The 27,625-nt window shown below is 38.3% G+C and overlaps 1 protein-coding gene across 2 annotated transcripts in view; it reads right to left on the reverse strand.

Annotated features, from left to right (window-relative positions):
- Positions 1–22,013: 22,013 nt before the first annotated feature.
- The window catches only part of IPMK (inositol polyphosphate multikinase), a 38,719-nt gene continuing 33,107 nt past the window's right edge, over positions 22,014–27,625 (reverse strand). For both annotated transcript variants that reach the window (XM_081073601.1, XM_081073602.1), the window contains exon 6: positions 22,014–27,299. In XM_081073601.1, coding sequence (XP_080929727.1) covers positions 26,677–27,299 — 623 coding nt within the window. In that variant the 3' untranslated portion in view covers positions 22,014–26,676. The remainder of the gene's footprint in view (positions 27,300–27,625) is intronic.

Below are 27,625 nucleotides of genomic sequence, written 5' to 3' on the forward strand. Positions count from 1 at the left end.
ATCTATTTATAACTGATTAGTCACTGAAAATCAAAAACAGGAGAGAAATTTGTTTTCTCCATGAATAAAGTAAATCACTTTTTTTTTTTTGAGGATGAGGAACTTTCAGGCCTCTGGTTCATCTTTTCTATGACTATTGACCTTCTGCTGATTTTAAAGTTTTAGCTTTAGTTTAAAGTTCAGCCTGATAGAGTCAGAAGCCAGCTTTGCAAACCATCCCACTATAGTCCTGTACTATCCGATGAGCCTTATGTCCTGCTCTGTCCCCAGAGAACGGTGAGCGCTGGGCCCAGCTGCCTACAACTGTCAAGAAGAGAAGCATTAAGTCATAATGTCAGAACTATTTACAGTTGCCAACAATTCCATCTCTGAGCTAAAATTATAAATATTGACTCAATTCTAAAGGAACATTTCTGAGATTTTTTTTTCCCCCTGAGAAAGAATTCCAATCTCCAAAAATGTCTGTTGTAAAATAAAATCGAGTTTGGGAAATGTTTCTGGTTTCACAGAACTTTGAAATCTGTGGAACAAGAGATCCTAGAGCTCACCTCTCCAACCCTGACCGCCGCCTGGGTGCCACATGCAAAACTAGATGCCTGGGCCGCTCTGAAAGCTTGTTCAGCTGCCTGGGATGAGGGCTTTCCTAGCAGGTCTGCTTCTTTTTATTGTGGCTAAAACCAGCCCATGGATCAGGAAGTGGAACAAGACTGCTGTACATATTGGAAGGCTAAGCTAATCAATTTCCAAAGCATCTATTTCTGAGATTGATTAACCACATGGGCAGCCAGAGAATACTAAATGTCACTAGCACAAAGTTCATTCTATATCCTGGTCTATGTTTGTTTTCCTGGGATGTAATGAAGACCGTAACAGAGAAAGACTCTAGTGATTTATAATAAAAACTAATGGGGTCGGTGGCTAATTTAGATTTGATAGATAGAACATTTTCCCCCAAGTGGGAAATTTTGCTCTTTCTAATTATTTTGTGTGGTGTGTGTGTTTTTTATTGAGGTGAAATTCACATAACATAAAATTAACCATTTTAAAGTGAACAGTACAGGGTTATCTTTCTAGGTATTTTAAAGCCTAGATTGGCTACCATGCCATTTTCAATGATAAATGGAAAGCTATAATTAATCAAAAATGTTTAGTACTTTACATTTCTGCTATGTGCATGCCAAATGAAAGGTTCAACTAATTTTGTTTTTCAAATAACTGACTAGTTTTAGACACAACTGACTCAAATCAACTAGTTATTCACGATGTGTTTATATAACACTGAAATGACTGATCAACCTAAAGAAAAAATAGTGATCACATAGGTTGTGTTCTCGTGCATTTGGCTGGTGGACAAAATTTGTACTTTTTAAGCTACCACTGCAGTGTCTTAGAAACATAGCCCTGTGTTCATGACCAGGAAACCTGACCTCATTTCCATCACTGCTCAGAGATTAGAACTTGCCTTCGACACCATGGGATTCAGCTTCTCTGATCCTTCCCAAGGAAGAATCAAACCATTGCACATGACTCCTCTATACTAAGCTGTGAGCCGGGACAGCACACCACAAAAATGGAAAACAAGCAAAGTCTGCTTTGGGGAACCTCAAAATTTGCTGATTGGAATCTTTCTCCTTCCTGTTATATTCTGGTGACCAGTGAATTTTTGTGCCTCCCTATAACCAGGCCTGCCTTTCCCGAGAGGATGCCAAAATCCTAAACCTTCCTCAATTCTGATCTACCTAGTGCTTTGTGTCCAATGCTTTGTTGATTGTATAGTAACAAGTCAGAACTACAAAGCTAAAGGCTGTTAACGAACCAGCTAAAGGCAGGTTACTGTTGTACTTCTGCCTAGGAGACACAAAGGAGGAACCAGTGAGAAAACTCTGTCTTCCTACGAGGCTAAAGGGGAGAATGGATTTGGAGCCCCAGGGTGCTTTCTGTGCTCCTGAAACCATCATTGTGGGCTGTTACCCTTGTAAGGCTGATTCTGAGAATGTGCTTATTTTATGCTTAAGAAATAACAAACGTTACTCCAAGGGTGGAGCTTTCATCCCAGAATCACTTTTGCAGGTTTTTAAATGGAAAGCACCCATACCTGTTTCCCACCTGCAGCATTTTTAGTGTCCAATTACCTGTACTGTCTGAAAACACCCAGGTGACTTTTAACCACAGCCAAGGATTGACGCCCTCTCGAAGCAATTCTAGTTATTAAATGATAATGGTGGACCAACCTGACTCTGAAGTTCTGTAATGTGCAATGACACAGTTCTCTCTCCGTAATCGTAGGAGAAAATTACATCCCATAGTTTGTTCTGTTAGCCTATTCTGGGACTTACGATTCTTAGGCAAAATATTTTGGTATAAAACATGACGTGCAGGTTTTAAATCAGATTTCATTTTTCTCCTAATACTTACTGTCAATGAAAGAGAGATGGAGGTCCAACTGACTTCACTCCGTTACTGAAATAAATTGAAAGGCCTTAAAAAATCATCCCCGACCAAGCCATCAATAATGTAAAAACATGTTCCCTGTGGATTGCAAAATAGATGTCTATTTCCACGGGAACATCCTATGTGGCCTTTGTGTGTGAGGGGGTGACAATTTAATTAAGAGAGCACATCATCCCTGTCAGGACAAAGTCGCTCTCCAAATTCAGTCAAATCTGAACAAGAGCACGTCTGCCACCCAGCGTTCAAATCTAGCATTAAAATCTGTCAGCATTCAGACAGGAGCAGCTCCTTTCTCTTGGGCCTACTTCAGTCTTACTTTCTTTAACTAAGGTCAATCCTGGGATGTTTGGGGTGGGGGGGAATAGGAAGAGGTATACTTTCTGGGTAAAACCTATAAAAACACAAACACTTGCACTCATTATTGTCACATTCAGTCACTGAAGACTATAAAAATTAATTAAAAAACACCATGATCCATCTGCCTGACTCTCATTCTCATTAAATGTCACAACATTGGCAACCTACATGTTTGCAGAGCCAGACCCTTGCTGTTGTCAGAGATATGAGGTTTCTGTATGCATGTCTATAACCTTGAGAAATGTTGCTTCTCAGTGGCTGAAGGTAATCTATCCAATTACAGTAATTTAAATTTCAACAAGAAGGTAACAGTGAGGACTGCCATATTTGGCGCTGAAATTTACATTTCACAAAATGCAATTCACATCAAAATGTTCTGTCCCTACAAAATGCCTGGGCTCACAGATCAGTGGATTAACCTGTCCAATCTCCCCAGGTGATGATAAAGACATTTAATCTCTCACACCTCAGCTGGAAAATAAGCCTGACCTGATTCACAAGGTGTTGAGGAATAGTGATTATATATGCAAGGGACTTGTAAAAGCAAAGACACACCTTATGCGTTGTACTGCCCTTTCCCCAGCCACAGCTAATGCTACAGCTAATACGACTAGGGATCGATCACCAGGTAATAGATTCAGAGAGAGAAGTCTAAGAGGATGACCAGCCTTTTATTACTAGTGGTTCCACTTCTACAGTGCAGTCTATTCTCTTTGCACTTTCTCAGGTTAAAAGTAAAAACGCTATGACCCACCAAAAACAAATAAAGGACTTGAGGGCAATTAAGCAAATGGACCCAGCCACCATTGTGAAACTAGTCTAAAGCTGACTCTCCCTCTCATTACCGCTCTTGGCCACAAAGGGAGCCAAATAACTGGCATCAATCAAGCACTTACTACGTATGTAACAGGCACCATGCTTTACCGCCATTACCACTCCCATCTCACCAGTGAGAGAGCATTTACTGTCTGACACCAAAGCCCATTCTCTTCCCAATACCTTGCACCAGTCGGACTGGAAAGATATAGAGGTTCTCCCAATACCCAGAGAATTCCAGCATTCTGTCGTTCTATTTGTCCTTGGGCTCTGGGCACTAGGGGAGAAACATTTCTGAGAACTCCAAACCAATATGCCTCAAACGTTACTTATGCAAGCATGTTGATATAGTCTGGTACCAACACTTTCATGACATAAACCCATATGAACAAAAAGTCACCCAACATCCTTTCACCTCATGCCAGGATTTTAATAATAGTCTTCTAACTGCTATTTATTGCTCAGTCCATTAGGGTTTTCTGCCTATCCATTCTGCTCTAAACTAATCTCTCTACATATCTCCATCAAAACACATTCAAGCTTTCGTATTTTTCCTGTGGTGTAGGATAAAATCTAAACTGCTGCATGTGGCCTTTGAGGTTTTCCTCCATCTTACCACAGTCTAGTAGGCGACAATTACGTATGTCGACTTATGAGAATAATGCTGTTGATTACATTTCCCTGCTCCTTTACCGACTATATGCCCCCGTCTAGAGTACACCTGCCGATCCTCCCTGCTTGTGCAGATGCTCCCATGTCGTTCTAGTGTCACTGCCTTTATAAAACCCCCCCTGTTGTGTCAGTTCGCAATGGTGACTGACCCCATGACTCCTCCAGCCCTTGCAGGGCAGGCTACTGAATGCTTCCCTGGTGACTCTGAACAGGGGCTGTGGAGTCTAAAGAACTCACTCTCTCATCGGTGAAGGGTCGGGCCTGTCTGCAGAAGTGTCTGCCTGGCATGTGATGCTTCTTGACTTGCCTGGCCCTGAAGCTTTCCCTGAAATAATCTCTTCCTGCTCCACGCATGGTCTGCAGGCTGAGCTCTTCTAAACATTGCCGCATCTCAGTTTGCAGTAGGTTCCGTAGAAAGGTTCGGTAATTTGTACAGGATCATACAGCCAAGAAATGATGGAACCCAAAGCAGGTGGGCCTGTTAGTGCATCCCTCCTCCCCTCCCTTTCCCAAATATCTGCTCCTAGACCCCTCCCCTCACTGTGCCCCTGGTATTGTCTTGCGGGCCCCGCACTAAAATCCAGAAGCAGCTTGGCCCGTCTCTACAGCCCCACAGCAGAACTGTCTTTTACAAGATAATGATGCTGCAATCACTTAAAATGTCTAGCCACTTCCTGACCCAGCAGACACACAGAGTTACAGATGTGACAGTGGAGCACTCTATAGACAGAGTGCAACCGCTGGGAGTGCACCACTGGGAGACGATTTCATTGAGTGGTAGAGGAGACGCAGGTAAAATGAAAGGCTCCTGCCAAAAGTGTTAGCTGTCCTTTTAAACAACAACATCAACCTCCATTTGCAGAGAACGGCGTCAGCATCCCTCAGGACACCTGACTCATGGCCTCTATTGCAGTCTCTGGATTAGTCAGAGAAGTAAATAGAGAAAATGTGACGCTGCTATCAGAGAACCCTGTGTCTTTTTGTTACAACGGGATGTTCTGGCTACTGATTATCACCATTGATGCCCAAGATAACAGTGAGACACTCACTCCTTTTCTCTGTTGAAGCTCCTGGGAGACTTTCTTTCAAATAGACAGAAAATTGAGAGTCCTGGATAGTCCCTGCCCAAGGCACTCTCCAGTAGCTCACGTTCAGAAGAGAATGGAATCTGTTCCCACTTAGACGCACACCCTAGAAATATGCAGTGTGGAGGAAGGTAATCTGAGAGAAGAGAAGATGAAAATGAATGAGACAAAGAAAAAAAATACAAACATAACCATTCAAATGAATAGTCATGTCAGGAAAGTACACACTTGCTGAAAAGAAACAAACCATCTGCCTGCTGGATGGCCCTGCGGCTCCACCTCCCCCAGTGTGTCCTCCTCACACTGTCCGCCTTTTGGGTATTTTCCCAAGGAGCTAGCCCAGCAGGACTGAGCTGGGCTCTGCTGAAGAGTAACAAAGTGACTGGCTCATGCTGGCGCTTGTAGGTGAACTCCCGGCACTATTGACCTCTGGGCTCTGGACACTCCCTTTTTCCAGCAAGGCCACTTCTTGGGCCCGGAAGAACAGACTTAGTCAGTGCAGACTTCTATAACAAAATAGCGCACGTTGGGGAGCTTAACAACAACAGGTGGCTGGAGGCTGGAAGTCCAAGATTGGGTGCCAGCATGGTCGCATTCTGGTGAGGGACCGCTTGAGGTTGCAAGCTGCCTCTTCTCTCTGTGTCCTCACATAGAAGAAGGGGTGAGCTAGGTCTCTGGGGTCTCTTTCACACTAATCCCATTCGTGAGCCTCTGCCCTCGTGACCTAATCACATCCCAAAGCCCCAACCTCCTAAATATAGCACTCCTAAATATAGTCTTCAAACCACATCGTTGAGTTCAATGTCATTTCCTTATAATGTTGATGAGAAAAAAAATAGCTTCCTAGCCGGAGTCAGCATCTGTGTGGAGTTTGCACATTTTCCCCATGTCTGTGTGGGTTTTCTCTGGGCACTCTGGTTTCCTCCCATATCCCAAAGATGTGCAGATGAGGCGAACTTGGTGTCTACATTGTCCCATCTGAGTATGGGTGGGTGGCCCTGTGCTGGAAAACTGTCCTGTCCAGGGTGGGTCCCACTTTGCAGCACCCTGAGCTTCCAGAAGAGGCTTGGGCCACCAGTGAACCTGAACTGGAATAAGAGGGTTGGAGAATAATGACCTTGTTTTTATTGGTATTTCTTGAATGGATGTATAGTTCACATTTATTTCAATGTTTACTATATTAGAAGGATTTTGGTCTTTATTTAGAAGCTTGCTGATGCTTTTGTGACCAGAAATATGCCATAGGATCTTAACTCTGGTTTATATTAATTAGCTTGTGATAAAATTGGTTTCATTAGACATCATTTCGCTTAAAGTTGCAGTTTCCAGGAAACTACTGACTACATTAAATGAGTACTCACTTACTGTACTATCATGTTGGACATTAGGTTTTTAACATACGGATTTTTGGAAGGACACAAACATTCAGACCACAGCATTCTCTACATATATGTAAAGCGGTAGGCAAGGCAGGATTCTTCCTGTGGCGTATGTTTTCGCGGTGCAACAAGATAAAATTCAAATTGATAACTCTGTCAAATTAGGGAATGATTGACCCAGAAGAATACTAAATAATGATAAAAGTAAAATTGAGGCAGCCAGAGACCTCAAGCATACCACTTATATAGCTTTAGTCATTCACCAAAGACATGGTTTTGAGAAAAACAATGAGATAATTTTTTAGCCATTGGGATTGTATGATTTCAGATCTTCATATCATGTTACAAATAATGAGTAGTTTACATGGCCACTTCGAGAATAATATTAAGTACCTGTTTTCCCTATTCTAGTATTAAGGAATCAGAATCAATGCCAAGACAACAAAATATTTAAGAATTCTACATAGTCTATAGAATAACATGAAGAGCCTTGTTTCAAAGATTCTCACCATCATGGATCCAGTTTACATTCCCAGACTCCCCTCCCGGAGATTCCTAACACCACCAGTGCTATGGCATAACTACACATTGGTTCTGCACTGTCCCACCTTTTCAGCTGAATCTTTTCGTGATGCTAGGCATTCTGGAGTAAAGCTCCACGAACACACTCCTTCTTGTTGAAACTCCACCCTTCTTTTTACAGTTGCAAAAGCATTACAGAAGCAACAGATGAGCACAGCAGGAGAGAGAGAAATAATAACTAAAATAAAGCTCTGCTCTCAAAATAAGAATGTACTCCAAATGCCAAACTAATTGAAAAAAAATCTAATAAGCCAAAAGATAAATGCAATCAATTTCTATAATTGTTTGAAAGATCAAAATGAGTTTAAGCTGCTCATCACAATAAATGCAAAAAGCACTATTCTAAAAAACAACAACTACAATTAAAATAATGTTATAGATTTATGACATAATCTCAGAAATTGACATAAGCAGACAAGACTAAGTCTTCACTTATTCTTAAATGACATATTCTATCAAAAATATGAACAATCAATATTGAATTGGATTTAGTAAACATATTAAATGTATCAAGTATATATTGGGGCGTGCGCGCACGCACACACACACACACACAGAGCCAATGAATAATATACACTTTTTGGATACACATACAACATTTATAAAAATGACCATTTTGGGACTTTGAAATAATTTCAGTAAGTTCCAAAGATCAATATATAATTCAGACTCTTTGTTCCAACCATAGTGCAATAAAATTAGAAACTAGTGCCACAAATTTAGCTATTAAGACATTTCAATTTTTGGGGAACCAAATGACATATGACCAAGAAACCCATGGGGTTAAAAACAAATCCTAAAGGAAATTAAGATCTACTTAGAACTGAATACAAATGAAACACAGTTGATTTTTGTTTGACGTAGCTAAGGCACTGCTTAGAGAAAAATTTATTGGTTTACATGGACTCATTAGGAATTAAGAAAGGTTCAAAATAGACATGTTTATTATTTCTTTCCTTCTTATCTCTTTGGATGTGCTTTGTTACTTTTTTGAACTCATTGGGTCAAATGCTGTGCTTGAATGACTAATAAGTACATGGAAAAAGATGCTCAGCTTCATTAATATTCAGAGATAAGCAAATGAAAACAATGAGATACAAAGCTGGTTTGTTACATGCATCTGCATAGTCCATGTATGTTTTAATAGTATTTCCATTCTAGCCATCAGAAAAAAAAGTATATTAAGAAAGGGAAATCCCTTCCTTTAAAAAGGGAATGACCTGTGGTGGCCGGTTAGCTCAGTTGGTTAGAGCACAGTGCTGGTAGTATCAAGGTTGCCTGTTTGATGCCCTCATGGGCCACTGGGAGCTGCGCCCTCCTTAACAACAAAAAAAAATTAATTAGAAAAGGCGTGACCTAAAATATACACACCTAACCACAGTTCACATCCCAGAAACTGGTCACATGACTTCACCTGAGAGCTTTCAGAGGGTCTGGGAAATGTGTACTTTATTGCAAGGCTTCCATATACCAAGACGAGCACTTGGTTTCTATTACTCTACAAGGAACAGAAAATGGATCCTGAATGGATAGCCAGCATTCTATGCCACATATGATATGTTTAAGTAAAAATTTTTTGACTCTCAGGTTTCTATGACGATCCAGCCCCCTAGTATGTTCTCAGATAGTTCATTTGATTGTGGAAAAGCCTTTGCTGCTCAAGATTTGAAATTTCAAAAATAGGCCAAAAGTAGCTTTGGAAAGGAAGAAAGGTATACACACAAACCTTCCTTTAGGAAACGCCTATTGACTTTATTTAGTCCAGTATTTAATTACTTGTAGCTTTTTAAGCATGCACATTTTATGGAGCTTTTGAAGTAATGCTATCTACGGCCTTATAAAGTGGAACTGATAGTTCAAATCCTGGGGATTGATGGCAGGCAGCCAAGCATTTATAATTAACAGTCAGACTCTTTGCATTTCTCTTTATGATAATCCATGATCTACTAACAGTTTTATCTTTTCCGTTCTTTACATACTAAAAGAACTGTAAACAGTATAAAGGAGGTTGACTATAAACCTCCTTGAATGCAGTGACAAGGATTTTTATAACCCCTTTTGTATCAAGTGCACAATCTCTGGAAATTATATGGGCATTTGACAAAACAGTTAATTGTTTAATTGAATTCAGGGTACCATATTTTCTTTGGGAGAGTTAACGCCAACCAACTGATTTGAAATGCCATAATTTCTTTTCACAGAATACTTTGTTTTTTTCCAAGAAAGAGGGTGACCCAAAGTTACACATTCATAAAAGCCTAATTCCTTTATTCAGAAATATTTTAGTCTCCAACCATCAAGACTAAATCTTAAGATTCTGTCAAACACTGAAAGAATCAAGAGACCTGTCAACACCTACGATTCATGATGAATAGAAGCAAGCAGGAAAATGAGAATGAATGGGGAGAAAAGTAAAAGGAGAGGAAAGGTGGTGATAAAAGACAAAGAGCTTTACTCTTTGGGTGCCAGTGTTAGAGTTCAAGATCATTGTAATCACTTCCAAGTTCAGTTAGCCCAGGATCCTCACGCCACTGACTGAACAGGGATGAAATAACCACTTTCTATTATTCCTCTTCTCTGCACTTCCCCAACCACTCAAAGAAATGTAGATATATGAGTAAAATCAATCTACAATTTACATTTGTTAGGGAAAAAATGCATAAAAGGGAGAATATAGGAAGTGGCAACATTATGTCTTTACTCGGGTGCCATGAGCCAGTAACAGGTTAGGAATTTATTAGGCCCTAGAGATGGATCTAAATATAGACAGGGGAAATTAGCGTCTTTTAGATGACAAATTCACTTTCCTGTGTCCTAAGCTCTGAAATGTGTGTTTATGTGCATGCATTTTGTCTCGGTTGTCCCCTCTCTTAGCTCAGAAGTCTGGGGAGAGATTTGGCAAGAATGTGCAGGTATAAGTTGTACACAAATGGAAAATGATTAAAAGGAGCTCTAGCAAGCATGGCTGCCTATGGTAATTATTTTGTGCTGTGTAATGGCTTGAATAGTATCCCCCAAAATGTGTGTCAAAGATATAGCCCCCAACCCAAGCCCACTCTCTCCGCACCACTACCTGTGAATGTGATCTTATTTGGAAATAGGATCTTTACAGAGGTAATCAAGTTAAGGTGAAGTCATATTGGATCAGAGTTGGCCCTAAATCCAAATTTTTAAAGAGAGGGAGATTTGGAGACACGGACACACAGATATTAATAGGGGTGAAAAGGCCATGTGAAGACAAGGCAGAGATTAGAGTCACACAGCTACAAGCCAATGAACACCAAGGATGGCAGGCAGCTACCAGAAGTGGGAAAAGGCACAACAGGATTCCATGAGCCTTTAGGGAAAGCATGGCCATGTCAACACCTTGATTTCAGACTTCTAACCTTCAGAACTGTGTGATAGTAAATCACACAATAAAAACTTTGTGGGAATTGTTTCAAGCCACCCAGTTCATGATAATTTTTTACAGCATCCATAGGAAATTAATGCAGATGAAAATTATATTTTTAGGTCAGATTTTTATATTACATTATTGGGAGTTAGTCGCAGGTAGTAGACCCTCAGGGAAATGGGAAAAATCTGGCATTGGTTATTTGGCCTAATGGTAGTGAAAACCATATTAATGTATGAAAATATATCATATTAATGCTGTGGTGAATCACCTAATTAAACTAATTCCTGGGATCCTCTGCAATAAATTGACCATTGAAGGAGATTTAGGGGAATGGAGCTGCTCTCTGGCCATAGAATTGTATGAATATCACAAGCAATTCAAAATTGTGAGATGGATCCTTCTAGCAAAACCAGAAAGTTTAAACAGAGAAAAATTCAAATTCTCTGGACTAGAATGATAAAGACTATTATTATTTAGCATCAAGGCTGAGAGAACTGACGTTGTTGAGGTGACTGTCTCATGCCTCCTTACATGGCAATTTCAGTATTGGTCCCAAAAGAGTGGGATACCAAGAATTTGAAAATATGTGGCAGGATTTAGATTTGGACTACCCCAAGCCTCCGACATCCCACCCCACCCCCATGAACCTCCTCAGACAAATGAATCGGCCTCTCTGCCCCTTCCTGATAAGGCTGTTCCCCCAACCTTCTTAAAGACACTGTAACGCCCTTACATAAGTGAATCCCTTTGCCAGAGGAAGTCACTTCTCAACGCCCATTCTAATCTTTCCCTCTCACCTCTCCTCATAGTGTTTGGATATTAACTAGAAGAAGAAGATATAGTCTATGCTAGGTGACTAAACCCAAGAGGAAAAGGTATAATTGTAGTATGAGACTTAAATTTCAGGAAAGATCCTATATCATGGGGGTTAAGAGCACAAGTACTAACGCAAGACTGCTCTGGGTTCAAACCTCCCCTGTGATGCGCACTGTATGACCTTAGTCAAGATTCTTTACATATTCTTGCCTCAGTTTCCTCATCTGTAAAATTGTAATAATAGTTTTACCTCTTAGGGCTTTTGTAATAATTGAGTCAATGTATGTAACATGCTTAGAAGAGCTGGAACATAATAAGTGCTATTGTTGGACTTAGCAATTACTGCATCTTTAACTACATTTAAGATACAGTCCATGTGGGCTCCAACTTACAATCATCCTTTAGTGTAGTTAGGTTCGGGCCTTTTCCGGTGCAGCCTCCATCCTGATGTGTTTCACACCTTTGTTTCACACCTTTGTTTCACACCATCAGCCTCCATCCTGATGTGTTTCACACCTTTGGATCCCTGCCAACCCCAACACAGTGCACACTATTCTATGCTGAGCAGGAACATATGGCTAAGGAAACAAAGGCAGTGACAAAGCTGGGTGTGCTGATACCAGATTCATCTTACATGGTCTGCATCATGGAAAAGAAGTAAAATTATATAGTGAGACTGAAACTGAAAGTATGAGGCCCAGGTTACAGCTTTCCCTTTATATGTAACTACCATTTCTTGAAGGACTTGCTTTCCACTTTACAGGCTGTTATGGACTGAACATTTAGTCCCCCCAAAATTCATACATTGAAGACCTGATACCCACTGTGATGGTATTTGGAGACAGGGCCTTTGGGAAGTAATTAGGCTTAGAAGATGTCATGAGGGTGGAGCCCCCATAATGGGATTAGAGTTCTTATAAGAAGAGGCAACAAATAGCTCTCCTTTTCCCTCCACACTCTCTCCCCCCTTCCGTGTGTGTGTGTGTGTGTGTGTGTGTGTGTGTACACATGTGTGTGTCTGCATTTCCTTTCACTTCTGCCCTCATGCGTTTCAAAATTCTTGGAAGAGGTTGGACCAGGAACCACCAGTATCCTGAGGTTTTAAAACAGTCTTGCCCTCCTGAATGATGGTGATTTCAGAACCAAGGACAGCACCAGTGCCCCTCTCTCCCATATTTAGTTTTCTATCTATACCTACACGAGTGGTGTGATCAGATTTCCCCCCACAGTCACACGTTAAGCCAGATTTCTCACACACCACTCTAAGCAAATAAAACTAACAGTAAAATAATAGAAGCAATATCTAACATTTATTGCATACTTAATATATGATATACATGTATCGTTTCATTTAATTCCCATAACAACCCTGGAAGGTAGGTATTTTTATGATCCCCAGCTTATAGTTGAGAAACAAATTCAGAAGGAGGTCAAACGGCTTGCCCAAGATCACATGGATAGTAAGAACCAGAGCCAGAACTGGAATCTCAATTAGGCATTTATTATTTTTATTCAATTTGACATCTCTAATTACAAAACTGTGTGTCAAAATCATTGTTTCTCTGAATAATTTTTCTGTACTAAAGCGCTGTTTTCTAACAACACTATCAGAATTATGTGCACTTAACCATATGAATACTGTTGATTAATCTTGGAATATTGAACTCCCATGAAGTCAGATAATGGGTGGAGTCCCCAGCCAGGAGTCATTCTGTGAGGCTGATCCCAAAGCCCCCAGTTAACCATTGCCTTCCGTCTTACCCTGTGAGTTACTGCCACCAATAGGGAGGAATCCAGGAGATGAATAATAGTCATGAAAAATTTCATATCTTTCAGGGAGTTGGTTAGGCATTTTTGCAATATTTTGAAATTTGACATTCACTTTTAGAAATAAAGTTCATTACAGTTTTTTTCCATTATAAATACATACTCAAGAGAAAAATAAAGCCAAAAGGAAAAATTTGCTCATTTTCCAATATCTGAAGATAACCACTCTTTCTACTTTTGTTTATTTTCTCCCCGTCTTTTCCTTATAAAGTTAATTGTAGAAAGTGCGGGAGAAAGTGGGCCATGATATTGACCCACCCCATCACTGCTTCAAACAAAGTTGTTAAACTTTGATCAGATGAGTATTGGGGCTCCAAGTAAATGCTCATTTGAAGAAAATATAGTTTTTTTAAGTTAAAGTTTTAAATTTTTATGTAGTGAGGATTTTAGATAAGCTTATGGATAATTTCAAGTTGAGCTTCAATTATAAACCATAAATATTTGTAGCTGATTTAGGGAGCATGGAGAAGGCATCTCAAATCTGAGGATTTCGGGAATTCTTAATATCAACTTGCTATCTACTAAAACAACACTAGGTGGTACTAGGTGATTTTTCTTTTCTCTTCAAGTAGTAAAATAATTGTGTATGTGTGACTGTGTGTGTGTTTTACTCCCTCAGGCCTGTTAAGAACTGAACAAAATGCAAATAGGCTTGAGGGAAATTGGGGAGGGGGGGAGTGGAACGTTCTAAAACTGGTTTGTGGTGAGGGCTCACAAATTTAAATCACAAATTTACTAAAAAGTCAACTATACTTCAATATACTATAAAAAGAAAAAAAAACTAAAATAAAAATTTCCATGTGGTATACCTTGAGAGCATTCTTATACTGTCTATACATTCATAAGAAAGTTGTCTCCTTAGCTACAAGTTAAAATTTTAAATTCATTTACATGAGCTGACCATGCTTTGACCACTGTATTTGTTCCTTTAATCTGCATCCTTTCAAAATTGCCTTACAAGATCAGAAAAACATCATAATACGGCAAGTAACTAATTAGTATAATTAAGTACATATTTAAAATATCTTTTCCTGGGTGTCATGCGGGGTGTCACGCGGGGTTCTCCTGTCCCTCTCCCCACATAAGAACACAGGACATGGTGTGGCCAAAAAGGAACACCCACGGAGCCATAGATAGGGGAGTCATACCACTATATTCTCGCTGGCAGTTGGGTTGGACACACAGGAAGCAGGAGCCACACTATCCGCAACCTGCCGTCCACTTCTCTCTGCCAACCAACCTCACGTGCTGGCTGCAATCCGCTCTTGCTAGCTCAGCCACCATCTTCTAGCTAGCCCCCATTTTTTTCTGCTAGCGTAGCCACAGCAGTTATATTAGTGACCAATGGCTCACTGGTTACAGCTGACAGCCAACTAGCCACAGCTGATGGCCATTTACTACCTGAGCCAGCACCTTTCCACGTGAGGCTGAGAGCCTGGAAAGTGCACTCCTGGCTCTGTCCCCACACTGGGTTACTTACAAACAGAAACAATCCAATTTTTCATCCTGGCTTTTCAACATCTTCTTTAACATGCAAAGTATCTCTGTAAAGAGTAAGAGTAAACCCACATTTTCAATTTGGCTCTTTCCAGAATTTAATATGATGATAGATATTTTTTCAACAATGATGTACATGGTACATCATATTTTCACTAATCAGACATCCCTGGTTTGGGGAGGTAGAAAATTGGAAAGTAAGTCAATCTAGGGTAGTGGGTAAGCATGCTGGCCTCTTAGATCTAGGATGAACTTGTAATAAGCTCTGTGAACTTGGACAAATTACTTAACCTCTCGGGGCCTTTCCCTAATTTGTAAATTTGGAATAAAATTTCTCATAGAGATTTGTGAGGATAGAATGGATTTGACATCAGTAACACAGAAAGGAAAAAATGTTACTGAAACTATCATAGCCAATTGTGCTTCTCAAAGAGCAGCTATCGTAATTCATCTCAATAAAACTAAATCTCTGCTCTCTATTTACAAATACGGCTGCGACAGAGGAAACTAAGTCTGAAAGCCTTGGCCAGTGATGTTAAAGTTACAATCTGACGTAGGCAAATAACCTGTTATTTTTAATAAAGACTCAGATACAGTAACTATTAAAAATTCCAGGAGCTGGGGTGGAAGGACTAAAGCACTAGAGTTTAAGACAAGGATGTTTAATATTCTATTCTAATTTGTTTGTGTTATTGCAAGGTAACTAAGTTTTTCATTCCCAAGCCTCCCCTAAAGCCTGCAGGGTGTCCAAACTTTTTTCAACATTTTTCACTGAGGGGCATATGCGGTAAAATACACAGACAGCTGGGCCACTCACTTGAGGTGAAGTACGTATTGCTTCACCTGGTTTATTTAAGTAAACTAAATATATTTTTGGAATTTGCTGCGGGCCAATTAAAAATGGATTGTGGGCTGCAGTTGGCCCGCAGGCCGCACTTTGGACACCCTGTGCTATACAAATAAAAGCCCTGTGTGAGTAGTTTGAGAGAAAATCAAGGCAAAGAAGCTGATCAGCTGATTCCACCCATCCCTTCCCCACCCCCACCCCGACTTTGTAAGGAGCAGAAAAAGCTGCTGCAAAGACAAAGATCAAAGCCTTCAGAGGAAAACAACTTGGGGCTAGTTCTTATTGAACACAAGCCCCTAGGATTTCACAGAATTCTTGGGAAACACACTGAACTTCTCATGGTATATGACATAGATGGTCTGGTCAACTATGTTTAGACTCCAAGCTAAAAAAGAACAAACCTAAATTAGAGATGGAATAATATGTGAATTATCAGTACAGTGGCTGAAAACACACACACTATATGTATATAGTCAACACCTACTTGCTAAAATTTACTTGTAGCTCTGTGGGGACAGAGCCCCAGAAAGCAGTTTCCAGGCTCTCGACCTCACATAGAAAGGTGCTGGCTTGGGTAGTAAATGGCCATCAACTGTGATCAGATGGCCATCAGCTGTGGCTAGTTGGCCGTCAGCTATAACCCATAAGCCATTGCCCACTAAGATAACTGCTGTGGCTACACTAGCAGAAGAAATGGGGGCTAGCAAGAGCGGATTGCAGAGAGGCGGATGCTGCCGGTGAGAATATAGTGATATGACTCCCCTACTTATGGCTCCATGGGTGTTCCTGTTTGGCCTCACCATGTCCTGCGTTCTTATGTGGGGAGCGGGAGCTGAGACCCCACCTGTCACCATGCACGACAAGCCCCAAACAATACTCAGGGCATTTTTGCAGTCATTTGCAGGGCAGCAAAAAACTTTAGTCACCCAATGAAACCGGTCCCAGCTGAGGCTGACCATGGCTATGATGTGCCTGCTTGTGTTAGCTCTCATAATATAATAAATGTGTCCTTTTTGCAGTTTATTTAGTGCTATGTGTTTTTCGCATTTTTGTGCTTTTATTGTGTGTAACTATTTAAAATGGCCCTCGAGCATAGTGCCGAACTGTTGTCTAGTATACCTAAGTGAAGAAGGCACAAAACGCCCAGACATAGAAAATACCTGTGTTAGATAAGCTTTGTTCAGGTAGGAGTTACAGAGCTGTTGGCTATGATTTCAATGTTAATGAATCCACAATATATATTAACTAAGGTGTCTTAGTGAATACACACATTAAGGTACTGCATAACCATTCTGACACTGACCACCCAGGGTAAATAGCAGACCGCACAGGTTAAAGGGCACAGACCCCAACAACACGGCCCTTACTTCATACGCCAGCCATCAGTTTGGGGGCTCCAGGCTATCTACATTTCTGACCAACTAGCTACAAATTTGGGGGTTCCAATGACCCCCTCAGGTTCAATAAATAACTAGAATGACTCATACAACTCAGGAAAGCACTAATGTATGATTACAGTATTATTATAAAGAAGAGACATGTAGGGTGAGGCCTAGATGTGTGTGAGAAAGAGAGAAAGGAGAGAGAGCCTACTTGAAATGAGTTGAGAGAATAGGTGAAGAATTGGAGAAAAGTTGAGGAATTTTTGCTGAAAAGGGACAAAGGGAATGAGCAGATGAAGGGGCAAGGCGGAAGTTAGTAAAAGATGTTTAAGTAGGGGTATTGCATGTAGGAAAGAGCTCCCTTGTATACTAATGTAAATAACACAGTAGAGAGGGACAAATTCAAGTTTCAGGAGGAGGCACAGTTGCACCAGTGATTTTTTTTTTTTAATATGTTAGGGTGTATCTAAGGGCTGCAATGCAGGAGTTGACCTCACGGAGAAACTGGCAATATCCATCCATTCTGACAGCAAAGAAGAAGAAAACATATGGGTCTAAAGGGAAGTAGATGGGTAGATTGGAGGAGAAAGTGATGTGAAATTCTTTTAATTGCTGCCACTTTCTTAATGAAACAGTAAAATCATGAACTGAGAGATGGGGGAGGAAACATGGTGATCAGCTGTCTGGAAGAATGGTGGAGTGAACTGACTTGGGAAGTGTACAAGGATTGCCCTGACAGTATTGAGACCAGTATTGGAATTGGAAGTCACAAATTTCAAATGGTACCAGTTAAATGGCTGTATTTTTCTCTAACCATTTTTAGCTCTAAGGTACAGATACTGAATTGGTCGAAAAACTGATGGTAATCAGTGTTGGGAATTTGCCAGGTTGAGTACGAGTATGATGGAGGGAATTGGGCTAGGGGGCGTGTGGCTGTGTATGGGAGTGGCTATAGTGAAGGGCTCTGGAATCCAGGTTGTGTAAGGATAAAAATGAGGACACGAAGATGATGGGCAATGCAAAGTTAGGATCAATGCACTGGCAGTCCTAGTGGAGAGAAAAAAAAGTTGACCTGAAAGTAGTAGAGAGAACTCAAAGTATAGGAGGTAGTCAGAGTGGAATATAGTGATTAGTAATGTCTAGAGACATTACTAATGTCTCCTGAGAATGAGTGGTGGCTGAAGTGGGGTTGGAAAGCAAAATCGTAAGAAATGAAGTGGTCACAGACTAAGACAGGGTGTTGGGAAAATCACCTAGGTGCACATGGAAATCACCGAGAATAACGTCAGAAAATCAGGTGAAGACTGACTGTACGCTGGGCGCCATGTTTGACATCCCTGGAGGGGTCGTGAATAGATAGATGATTGCAATAAGGAAAAAGGGCAGGTACTTCCTAGCTGTTTGCTTTTGCTTTGTTCTGTTCAAGGAAGAGGGCAGGAGTAACACTGATTCTGGAAATAGGGAACGCCTCTCACCTCCTGGCCTAAAATTATTTAGGTATGGGGAAAAAACAAGCATCACTTACCTTCAATACCTCTTCTGAAAATAGAAGGAATTGTGCAATGCCATTTGGAAGGATAACTACCAACAGTTTTAAAATATGTTGATACTTGAAGTTATTTGTAGATTATGTGAAAGCTGCTAATACTTTATCTGCTATTTATGGCTTAACTCAAAAGTATGTAAGTATGATATTTCAAACAGTCAAATACTTGAGCCCTTTTGTAAAAGCAAGGTCTCCACACATCTCTAAAGTAAAAATTAAACACCCAGAAAAGCCTACATAGCACATATCTGCGAAGTTACCGAGCACAAGTCTGATTATCCTACTTGAGGGTTGCACAGAATTACCATAGACCTAGGAACTAGAAATTAGGGATAAACCCAGTGATTGCTTTGGATAAGTAAAGTCCAGTGTGTTAGCTGTTTTTATTCTTAAAAGAAGACTTATTCATTTTGTTTTCCCCAAGATATAAGGGGTGAAAACCATAATAGAATCCCTTCTGGGGAAAATGGATGGGAAATGCATAGGAAAGGGGAATTATGAAGTAAACATACATTCTTCCTAAAAATTTTCACCCTTGCTAGTATATTACAATAGAAAAAAAAAACAGTAGGGAGAAAGTGACAATGAATGAGTTAATGTGAAATTCTGATTTAGGAAAATAAAATCTAGCTAAACTGACAATAAAACAGCACATTCAAGTTCAAATAGTATTTCAGAATTAAGTAGCCCTCGCACTAAAAACTAAACCAAAACTACTAGCTCAATGAAAAAAAAAATTTAACATCAACTGGTGAATTGGTATCTATACAATGTAACAGAAAGTACATGTTTTTTGCATAATTTTCTTCATAGAAACCTAACAGCTTGTACACACTGGAAAGAAAATCAACTGGCATTCAAGGTCTCACCAAGGAAGCTCATGAATAAGACTGCATAAGATACCCAACCACCCCACAGATTATAACAACGTAGTAATATAAATAGAAGATGGCAGCACTGTCAGCCTACCCAGTGAGTTCTACCTCTCGGGAAAGGGGTAGAAACATGGATGAAATTTTAACAAAAGAGTAAGTGATTCTTTAACTTGCATATGCTGCTTGTCCTGCTGCTTGTTCTGATCAGCGTAAATATCCATTGTCCCATTTGATCTGACATTGCAGCCTGATTAAACCATGACCGTGACAAGCCAAGACTCAGTTTCCTGGCGCCCTGTGTGAGTTGGTGAGACTGGACATACTGTTGATGGAACTGTGGCCTCCTTGCATCATGCCGACTGCCTGCAGATTTGGCAATAGTAGCAAACCTGACTCAAACAAGGTTGAAACCTGTGGGCATGTGCAAGTCTTCTCCTCTTGGAACCCTACTCTTTGACTAGCAGAAAATGCCCGCGCTAACCTGCTGAGAGGACATGAGACACATTATCCCAGGCATCCTCAACTAGCTCACAACTCCCCCCTCTGACCCCCCACTCAGTTGCTCTGCCAGCTGATTGTAGAAACATAAGTCCAGCCAAGATCAGTAGAACTACCCAACTGATTTGCAGATCCATACAAATCATGAAGGGTGGCTGTTTAAGCCACTAACATTTTTGGGGTGTTATGCAGCAAGAATTGCTGACAGAGTGGTCAGGCTAGCTACTTATTGTCCCCTCTGCCTCTCGCATAACTGAGATGAGTTATGGTGAACCATAAAGGAGTGGAAAATGGAAGACTGATGAGAACTAAGTTATGGTATGGTTTTTTCACAAATTTACAAAAGCGAAGATATCCTTTGAACTGAATCCAAGCCCTATAAGCTACAAATCAATCCTATTTACCTTAAGTTTATAATCTTCAAAATGTATGAGGTGATAGTTTATTCTTCCATAGACTACCAATGATGCTTCTATAGATTTGACTTAAAACATTTCAGAGCATCCAAACCAATTATACCATTTATGCCTAAAGCATCTCTTTAGAATGTTGTTAGGTGGCAAGTACAACATAATTAACAAGCACATGCGCAATGTTTTCTTCAGTTGGCAAAGTAGTCATCATTCCCACACAAAAAAGGCCAATGCACAAATAATTAAAAATAAAGTCTATTATTATAGGATTCTTAAGAACCGCTGCAGAAGGCTTAATGGCATGACATAGCCGATGAGTTTGTCTTCCCACTGAGAGTGGCTAGTATTATCTTGAGCCGTTGCTGCCTGTATTTTCTCACATTCTAAATCCATTTCCTTCTCAGCACTCTCTCGGCTGTCAAAACAGCTATGGTCACTTGGATCAAAATGATCCAAGATCTACTGCACACTCCACCCACAACCAAAGAACTTTTTAAAAATCTTGCTACTCAAAGTGTGGTCCGTGGACAAGGAGCGTGACAAATGCCACCCAGGCCTGCTCAATCATAATCCTCATTTTTGACAAAATTCCCAAGGGACTATTTTCACTTTTTATTACTTCATTTTAGTTTTTGTCTAGTTCTTACACTTTGCTGTAACTTGGGGACAACGGCAGTGGGATTCCCTATTCTTTTCAGCAGTTACGCAGCCAGTCGTAAAAAGCAAATAAACTCCTTCACACACTATTGCTCCTCCCCACAGCGCACAGCAACAGGCAGAAGCAGCAAGCCACACACCCTCTGGAGAGACTCACAATTGCTAGGCGGCTGCGAATCACACACCCACTTCCTCCTGCATGCCATCAGACTGACCCCCCTTTCACAGCCCTGCTGTATGTTAACCGTCAATCACAGCCCCATGATTGGTTTCTGTCTACCAAACAGTCCGTATCTCCAGGACTGGTACTGAATCTCTTATTCAACTTTTTAAAATCTTCAAATACAGTGACTAGTAAAGGATAGGATTTCGACAGCGCCCTCTCTTTTAAATTAATGAATGAAAAGAATTAACTTGGCCACTGATTAATTCATGAAATTTCAAATACATGCAAAAAAAAATTTCACCTACTTCTGAAGTTTTAAAATTGTAGTATATATTTTCACAGCCAAGTCAATTTGCTTCTACAGTCCACTTCCATTAGCTTGATTTCAAACATTTCAGCCCGTATGATAGAAAAAGAAACAATATTAATACAAAAGTTTACATACTTTTTCATTTTTCTTTTTTTTTTTTATGAGGGCACAGCTCACAGTGACTCATGAGGGCATCGAACAGGCAACCTTGGTGTTATCAGCGCCATGCTCCAACCAACTGGGCTAACCGGCCACCCATACTTTTTCATTTCTAATGCATAGGCTTCTATTAACAGCCTGGTCTTAATCATCTTTGAATCCTTAATGATTCTTATAGTTTCTGGTACATAATATGCACTCGAATATTTGTTGAATGAATAAGTTAGTTTTAAACCCACCATGAGTTTGTTGGCATGTTACAATTAATGGAAAAAAAAAGCTCCAATGCAAAACATTTTAATAGGTTGTCAAATATACAGTTATTAGAATTATCTAAATATCACTTATAAAAATCGGTATATCACATTAGATGATTCTATAAAATAAAATCACACATTGACAATAACCCCTGCAGTCCAAGAATACCCCCCATCAATAATACAAATTACGAACACATTAAAAAAAAGAGACATGGTTTAGACATTTAAACCAAAGTAACTGACTAAATACATTCATTCATCAAGTACAATAAATTTAGCATAGTCACTAATAACACAATTTTAGGTGCAAGTTCACATGCTTCCATAAATCTTCCAGTACAGCTCCCACAGTAAAGTGTCTCTGTGCACACCATTATCACGTATATGCAGGGGCATCATACATCATCCTTAAGACTATTTCACTTCATTATTAAACTTGTTTATATTGTGAGTGACTACCAGGCCAAAAGGTAACCCCAATGATGACAAAGTTCAACAATTAAAGAAAATTCTTGGAAGTGTATTTTAATTTGTTTAGTTGCATGAATACTGTTTCCTCTTACTAGACGCTATCAAAATAAGTAACAAGAATTTAAACACTAACTCTCCCAAAATGGAAACTCATTAACCTTCCTAAATATTAACGAGCATTTTAAGTAACAATAAAATCACTCTGTGGGTCAAAAATTAATTTCATATTCATTGCCAAATTTAAAATATCAGTGATTTGCAGGTAAGATTGAGGCCTAAAACATTTGTGCTAAATTGTAAAATACAATGTAAAAAATGTGCAGTAATTCGCTTGTGAATATAGAATGGAATGTTTTTCACAGTAATATTATGTTAAAACACTAATCTAAATGGACAGTCTAAGTAAACGTACCCTTACTAGCAAGAAAAATGAAAAATTAAGGTCTTTTTATGGTATCTATAATTACTACCTGAACTCAAAGTCAAATAGAGGGTGCAATGCTGCAAAGTATTATTTTTAACCTCTCTCTCTAACATTATTAGCTGCTTCATCTCAACTCAATAATTAAATTATTTTTACACTAATCCAAATGCTAGTTAATTTTATTATCTTTAAATGAATATTTCTATGTATTTCTATTTTAATTCAGCCTCCAACCCCACCCCATCTGGACAGAACACTGGAAATAGGGCTTGTCTGATTGGTTCACAACTGTGTATTTAGTTCACAACTATTATTTAGGGGCTATCAATACTTGGCACATGGTAGATATCCAGTAAATATTTTTGAATGAACTAAGAATCCTGGTCTCCACAGGCAACTCTACTTGTTTTCCCAAAGCATTAATAGACAATTTATCTCTTTACACAATCAAATTGACAATAATGTTTAAAAAGAAATTGATGTCTACACTATGATAACATTATAGGATGCAATGGAAGGATAACTGAGGCTACACATACATCAAATCAAGGTTAAAGGCACTGGATAAGAAAGATTATTACAAAGCATTGTAAACAATTTTTTAAAGCAAATCAAGTTTTAAAGTATCAAATGCCAAAGTTCTATGAGAAAACAGTACTAAAACGATGACAATGCTTTAAAATAGTGGACAAAATTTCTGTAATTTCACAAATAAAATTCTTTCATTGTTTTACCATTTTCTTTCATCTTTTGTCTTCTACAATATTCCAAATCCTAGAAACAAATATTTTCAGTTGCATGGAACAAGAAAATTGCAACTGAAATATCTCCGAAAATTTCTTTCTCTTATGTTAAAAATTTGATAGATGATATGAAGAACATCTTGAAAATCAGAACATAGTAAATTTTACTCCATCAAAATCAGAAAACAAGTTCTTATTCAGTTGAACACAATCTAAAGCCCCACAACAGCAAATTGTAGTGTAAGAGGCATAGTAAGCACAATCTTTCCAGACACATAAAATAAAGAATTATGAATACTGAGTTGAAAATACCACGCTCCATGTTAGAATAATGAATACTGAGTTGAAAATACCAAGCTCCATGTTAGAGCCATTTAATATACATTTTCACAACTGTTTCTTGAAAAACTATTTAGATAAAATATTTATCATTTATCAATTTTTATTAATATTTGCATCTATGCAACTTCCATCCATATTAAAATATCAATTGATGTAAATACTTTATTATAAAACTATTATACAATTTAAATTTTTATTAGAGAAATGTATTATTCACTCTCCATAATTTCTTAAAGTTCTTTTTGAGTGCATTCCTTAAGAAATACACTAAAATCATTATTTGTGTTCCCTAGTGGAAAAAATTTTTTTTATAATCCTGCTAACCCAAACTATATCTTTATCATGTTTACTTCTTAAACATTTACATGTTTAAATATGCTTGGTGAATAGTGATCACTCATTCCCACAGTGGTAAATATCAGCATAATGCTAAGTGACTGGACTACATAGTAAAATAGTCACAGGTAGATTACATAAACAGACACTTATTCTGTTATATGTAAGCTCACTTATAAAGTAACATAAAATGAACATTGGATAACAGTGATAAAAAATGTAAACAAACAGAATTAAATGTTAATCCCTTCCCTGAAAAACAAAAGAGATTGTTTTATTAAAATAAAACAAAACATGATCTATTATCAAAAAGGTTAAGACACTGATTTTACAAAACTGTATCTCCAAATATGAATAAAGAAAATCTGGAACAGTTCATTCACTTAATTGAGCTAAAATGTGCAAAAAACCTGATAATACTTAAATGTATTAAATTCATTGTACATAGGCTGATACCTTCCCATACAAAAAAAGCCTTATTTTGTTCTGATTCAAAATAGTGTCTAATTATCTGAACTTAAGATTTATTGAACCATATCCAAATAACAACAACAACAACAGAAGTCTATATTGTAGGAAAAATAAAACTAAAAAATTTCTGACTATTAATTATGACTTGAAATTCATCCCCACAAAAAAAAGCAAAAGTCAATACCCATTTAGGCAGTAGAGAAAAATATGAAGTCCCTATGGAAAATACTTACAATGACTCTAAATAAAAAATTAAAAACAATCGAATTTTGCTATAACAAAATGCATATGAATTTTAAAGTTACTCATGTTTAATAGATATACTAAGCACAGAATTCATAGAGAATTTGGTACTTCTGTTTGTGCTGATATATTTGCAAAGTGTCCTCAGAGAGTGTTGGAAAGGTGAGATTTATGTAAGATTGTGGTACATTCCTCTACACCCAAAAAAGGTGGTTGGATTTAATTTGTAATTCTAGAGGGGGGAAAAGGTGTGTGCATGGGGAACAGAATCTAGCAATGCACAACTTTAAAACATTTTCCAGGAATATGGCAAAACCGCTAATTACTTAGATGGGTTATTAGTGAATCAAAATGCAAGTAATGAAAGCATAAACATCTACCATATTTGCAAATTTAATTTCAAAGTTTTAAACATTTTCAACAACAACTGGTTATTTTTAAAAAGGTGGTAGATGTGAAATACACATAGTACAGAATCTAATTTATCCAGGAAAAATAGCATTGCCCCCCCACGAAATTAAATTATAATTTCTCTCTTGAATATATTATAAAACTATTCTGAGTAAGAGTAAAATAGAAGCATGGATTTAGATATGTATGAAAATCTCTATGATTTACTAATTTACATAGCACTTTTGATAACACTCACAATGTTGGATGTTGTCCTTCACTGCTTATTAGAATTCTGAGAAACACTATTTTTAGCAACATATTTATACTACTGCTTAACTGAATGGAGACATATACAAAGATTAAAAAAAAACAACTCAAGTTATTTGAAAAAGAAATAAGAAAAAGCTTCAAACATCCACCTTTTTGAAGTTGGAGGAGAAGGTATTATATGATTTATAACACTTTTCATGATGTAGTAAATATATATTCCAATTTGCCCATAAATAAAATTTAAAAAAAAAAATTTTGTTCCTTCCAAGTAACTTCTCTCTTCTTGTCCTGGTAAGAATAATTATTAATGCCCTTAATTTTAATATTTTTGTTGTTGTTGTTGTTGTCCATTTCAATTATCTTTTTCATGAAGTATACAGTATTTTGAAATATGAATATAAATGAAAATTAAAAGGGAAATCTAATTTTGGAATGCAATAATTTGAAATAATTTCACTAAGAAGCACCTTTTGATATGCTGGTCTGAACTTTTAATATAAAACCTAAACAGTACTTATTTCTGAAGTAGAATTTTCTCCAGTTTTAATAACTTCATATAGCACTACTAAGGACATTAACCTGTGCTTTCTAGATTTTTGAAAGTGTTCTCATAATGTAATGAGTTAAGATATGGCTCATTGTCAAGGTTATGGGTGGACAGAGATTTCAAGATAAACTGGCTACAAAAAACTAAACTTAATAACTGAATGTTTGCACGCTGCTTGAGCCAAATAAATGTTTAAACCAGGTACCACCACATTCCCTGCTTAACATTCCGAAGTTTCTTTATTCTTCATAGTTTTCAAATGAACAAATAATTAGTTTTCCTGAGTAAGATTATAAAAAAGTTAACCCTTCTACCAAAAGTATAAAGACAAATAAAATGCAGACTCACAATACAAATTTTTTACATAGCCTTACAAGTACAGAGATATTGATTGCTGCTCTTCACTATGATTGCCCCACCCTTAAAAAGGCTGCAGCAAAGGCTTCAATTGTCTAAAATACTCTGCAGTACAGTAATTAAATGCTTCAGCCCATAAACATATCCCTCATCTATTGTGTTGCTAGGGAAAACATGAGCAAAATCTATCATTCGCACTTCTACTTCTGCAATCTCTTGGCAATCAGTGGGAAAATGGTAGAAAACTTTTTCCAGTTGGGAAAGTACATTTCCGTTTAAATGTTCCTGTGACAAGCTTTTCCACCCATTGTCTTGCTCTATATTTTCAACTTTCAATGAAGTCTGACTGTGATGCTTTTTTGAATACATTTTTCTGTGACGAGCATACATCTTGGACAAGCTTTTGCCTACTGAAGCCTCTATTTTTCCATTTGCTGTGGAACTTAACACTCGAAAGTTATTATTGTACTCCAATACATCTGTGTCTGAGAGCTGTCCTTTGAACAAAAATTTTTCTGCCAAAGTTCTGTCATTTGATTTTGTAGTAGTTGGCTGAGATGAACCTTCATAAACAAACAGTAATGAACTTGCATAAAAGTTAAGCTGCTTCTGGGTTTCAAACCACTGCAGAATATTCTCAATCTTATGAATACTGGCAGCAACAGCATCTTTTCTTAAGCAGAACCCATTATGAAAAAACCTGGAAATCCCTATAAAAAAGAAAATATAGTATTGTAACATATTATTATGATTATACTAAAATTAGGAAACAGCTATTACCTGGGAAGTAAACTCATCTTAGATACAATTCTCCAATTTTTTCCTGTCATCCCTTGCAATTAACTGAACAGGTAAGAATTCTAGTGAAACACAGAAACTTGGACCTCAAGCTGATTTCTGGTGAAGACGCTCTTACTAGAAAACATTTAAATGACACCTATGTAAAATGAAATATCCTATTCAGACAAAACTATTTATTACAAAGAGACTGGTAATTTAGTTCTCTCTGTATATATTCTCTTAATGAATGTGATTC

The sequence above is a fragment of the Rhinolophus hipposideros genome, assembly GCF_964194185.1.
Source record: "Rhinolophus hipposideros genome assembly, chromosome: 15".
Taxonomy (NCBI): Eukaryota; Metazoa; Chordata; class Mammalia; order Chiroptera; family Rhinolophidae; genus Rhinolophus; species Rhinolophus hipposideros.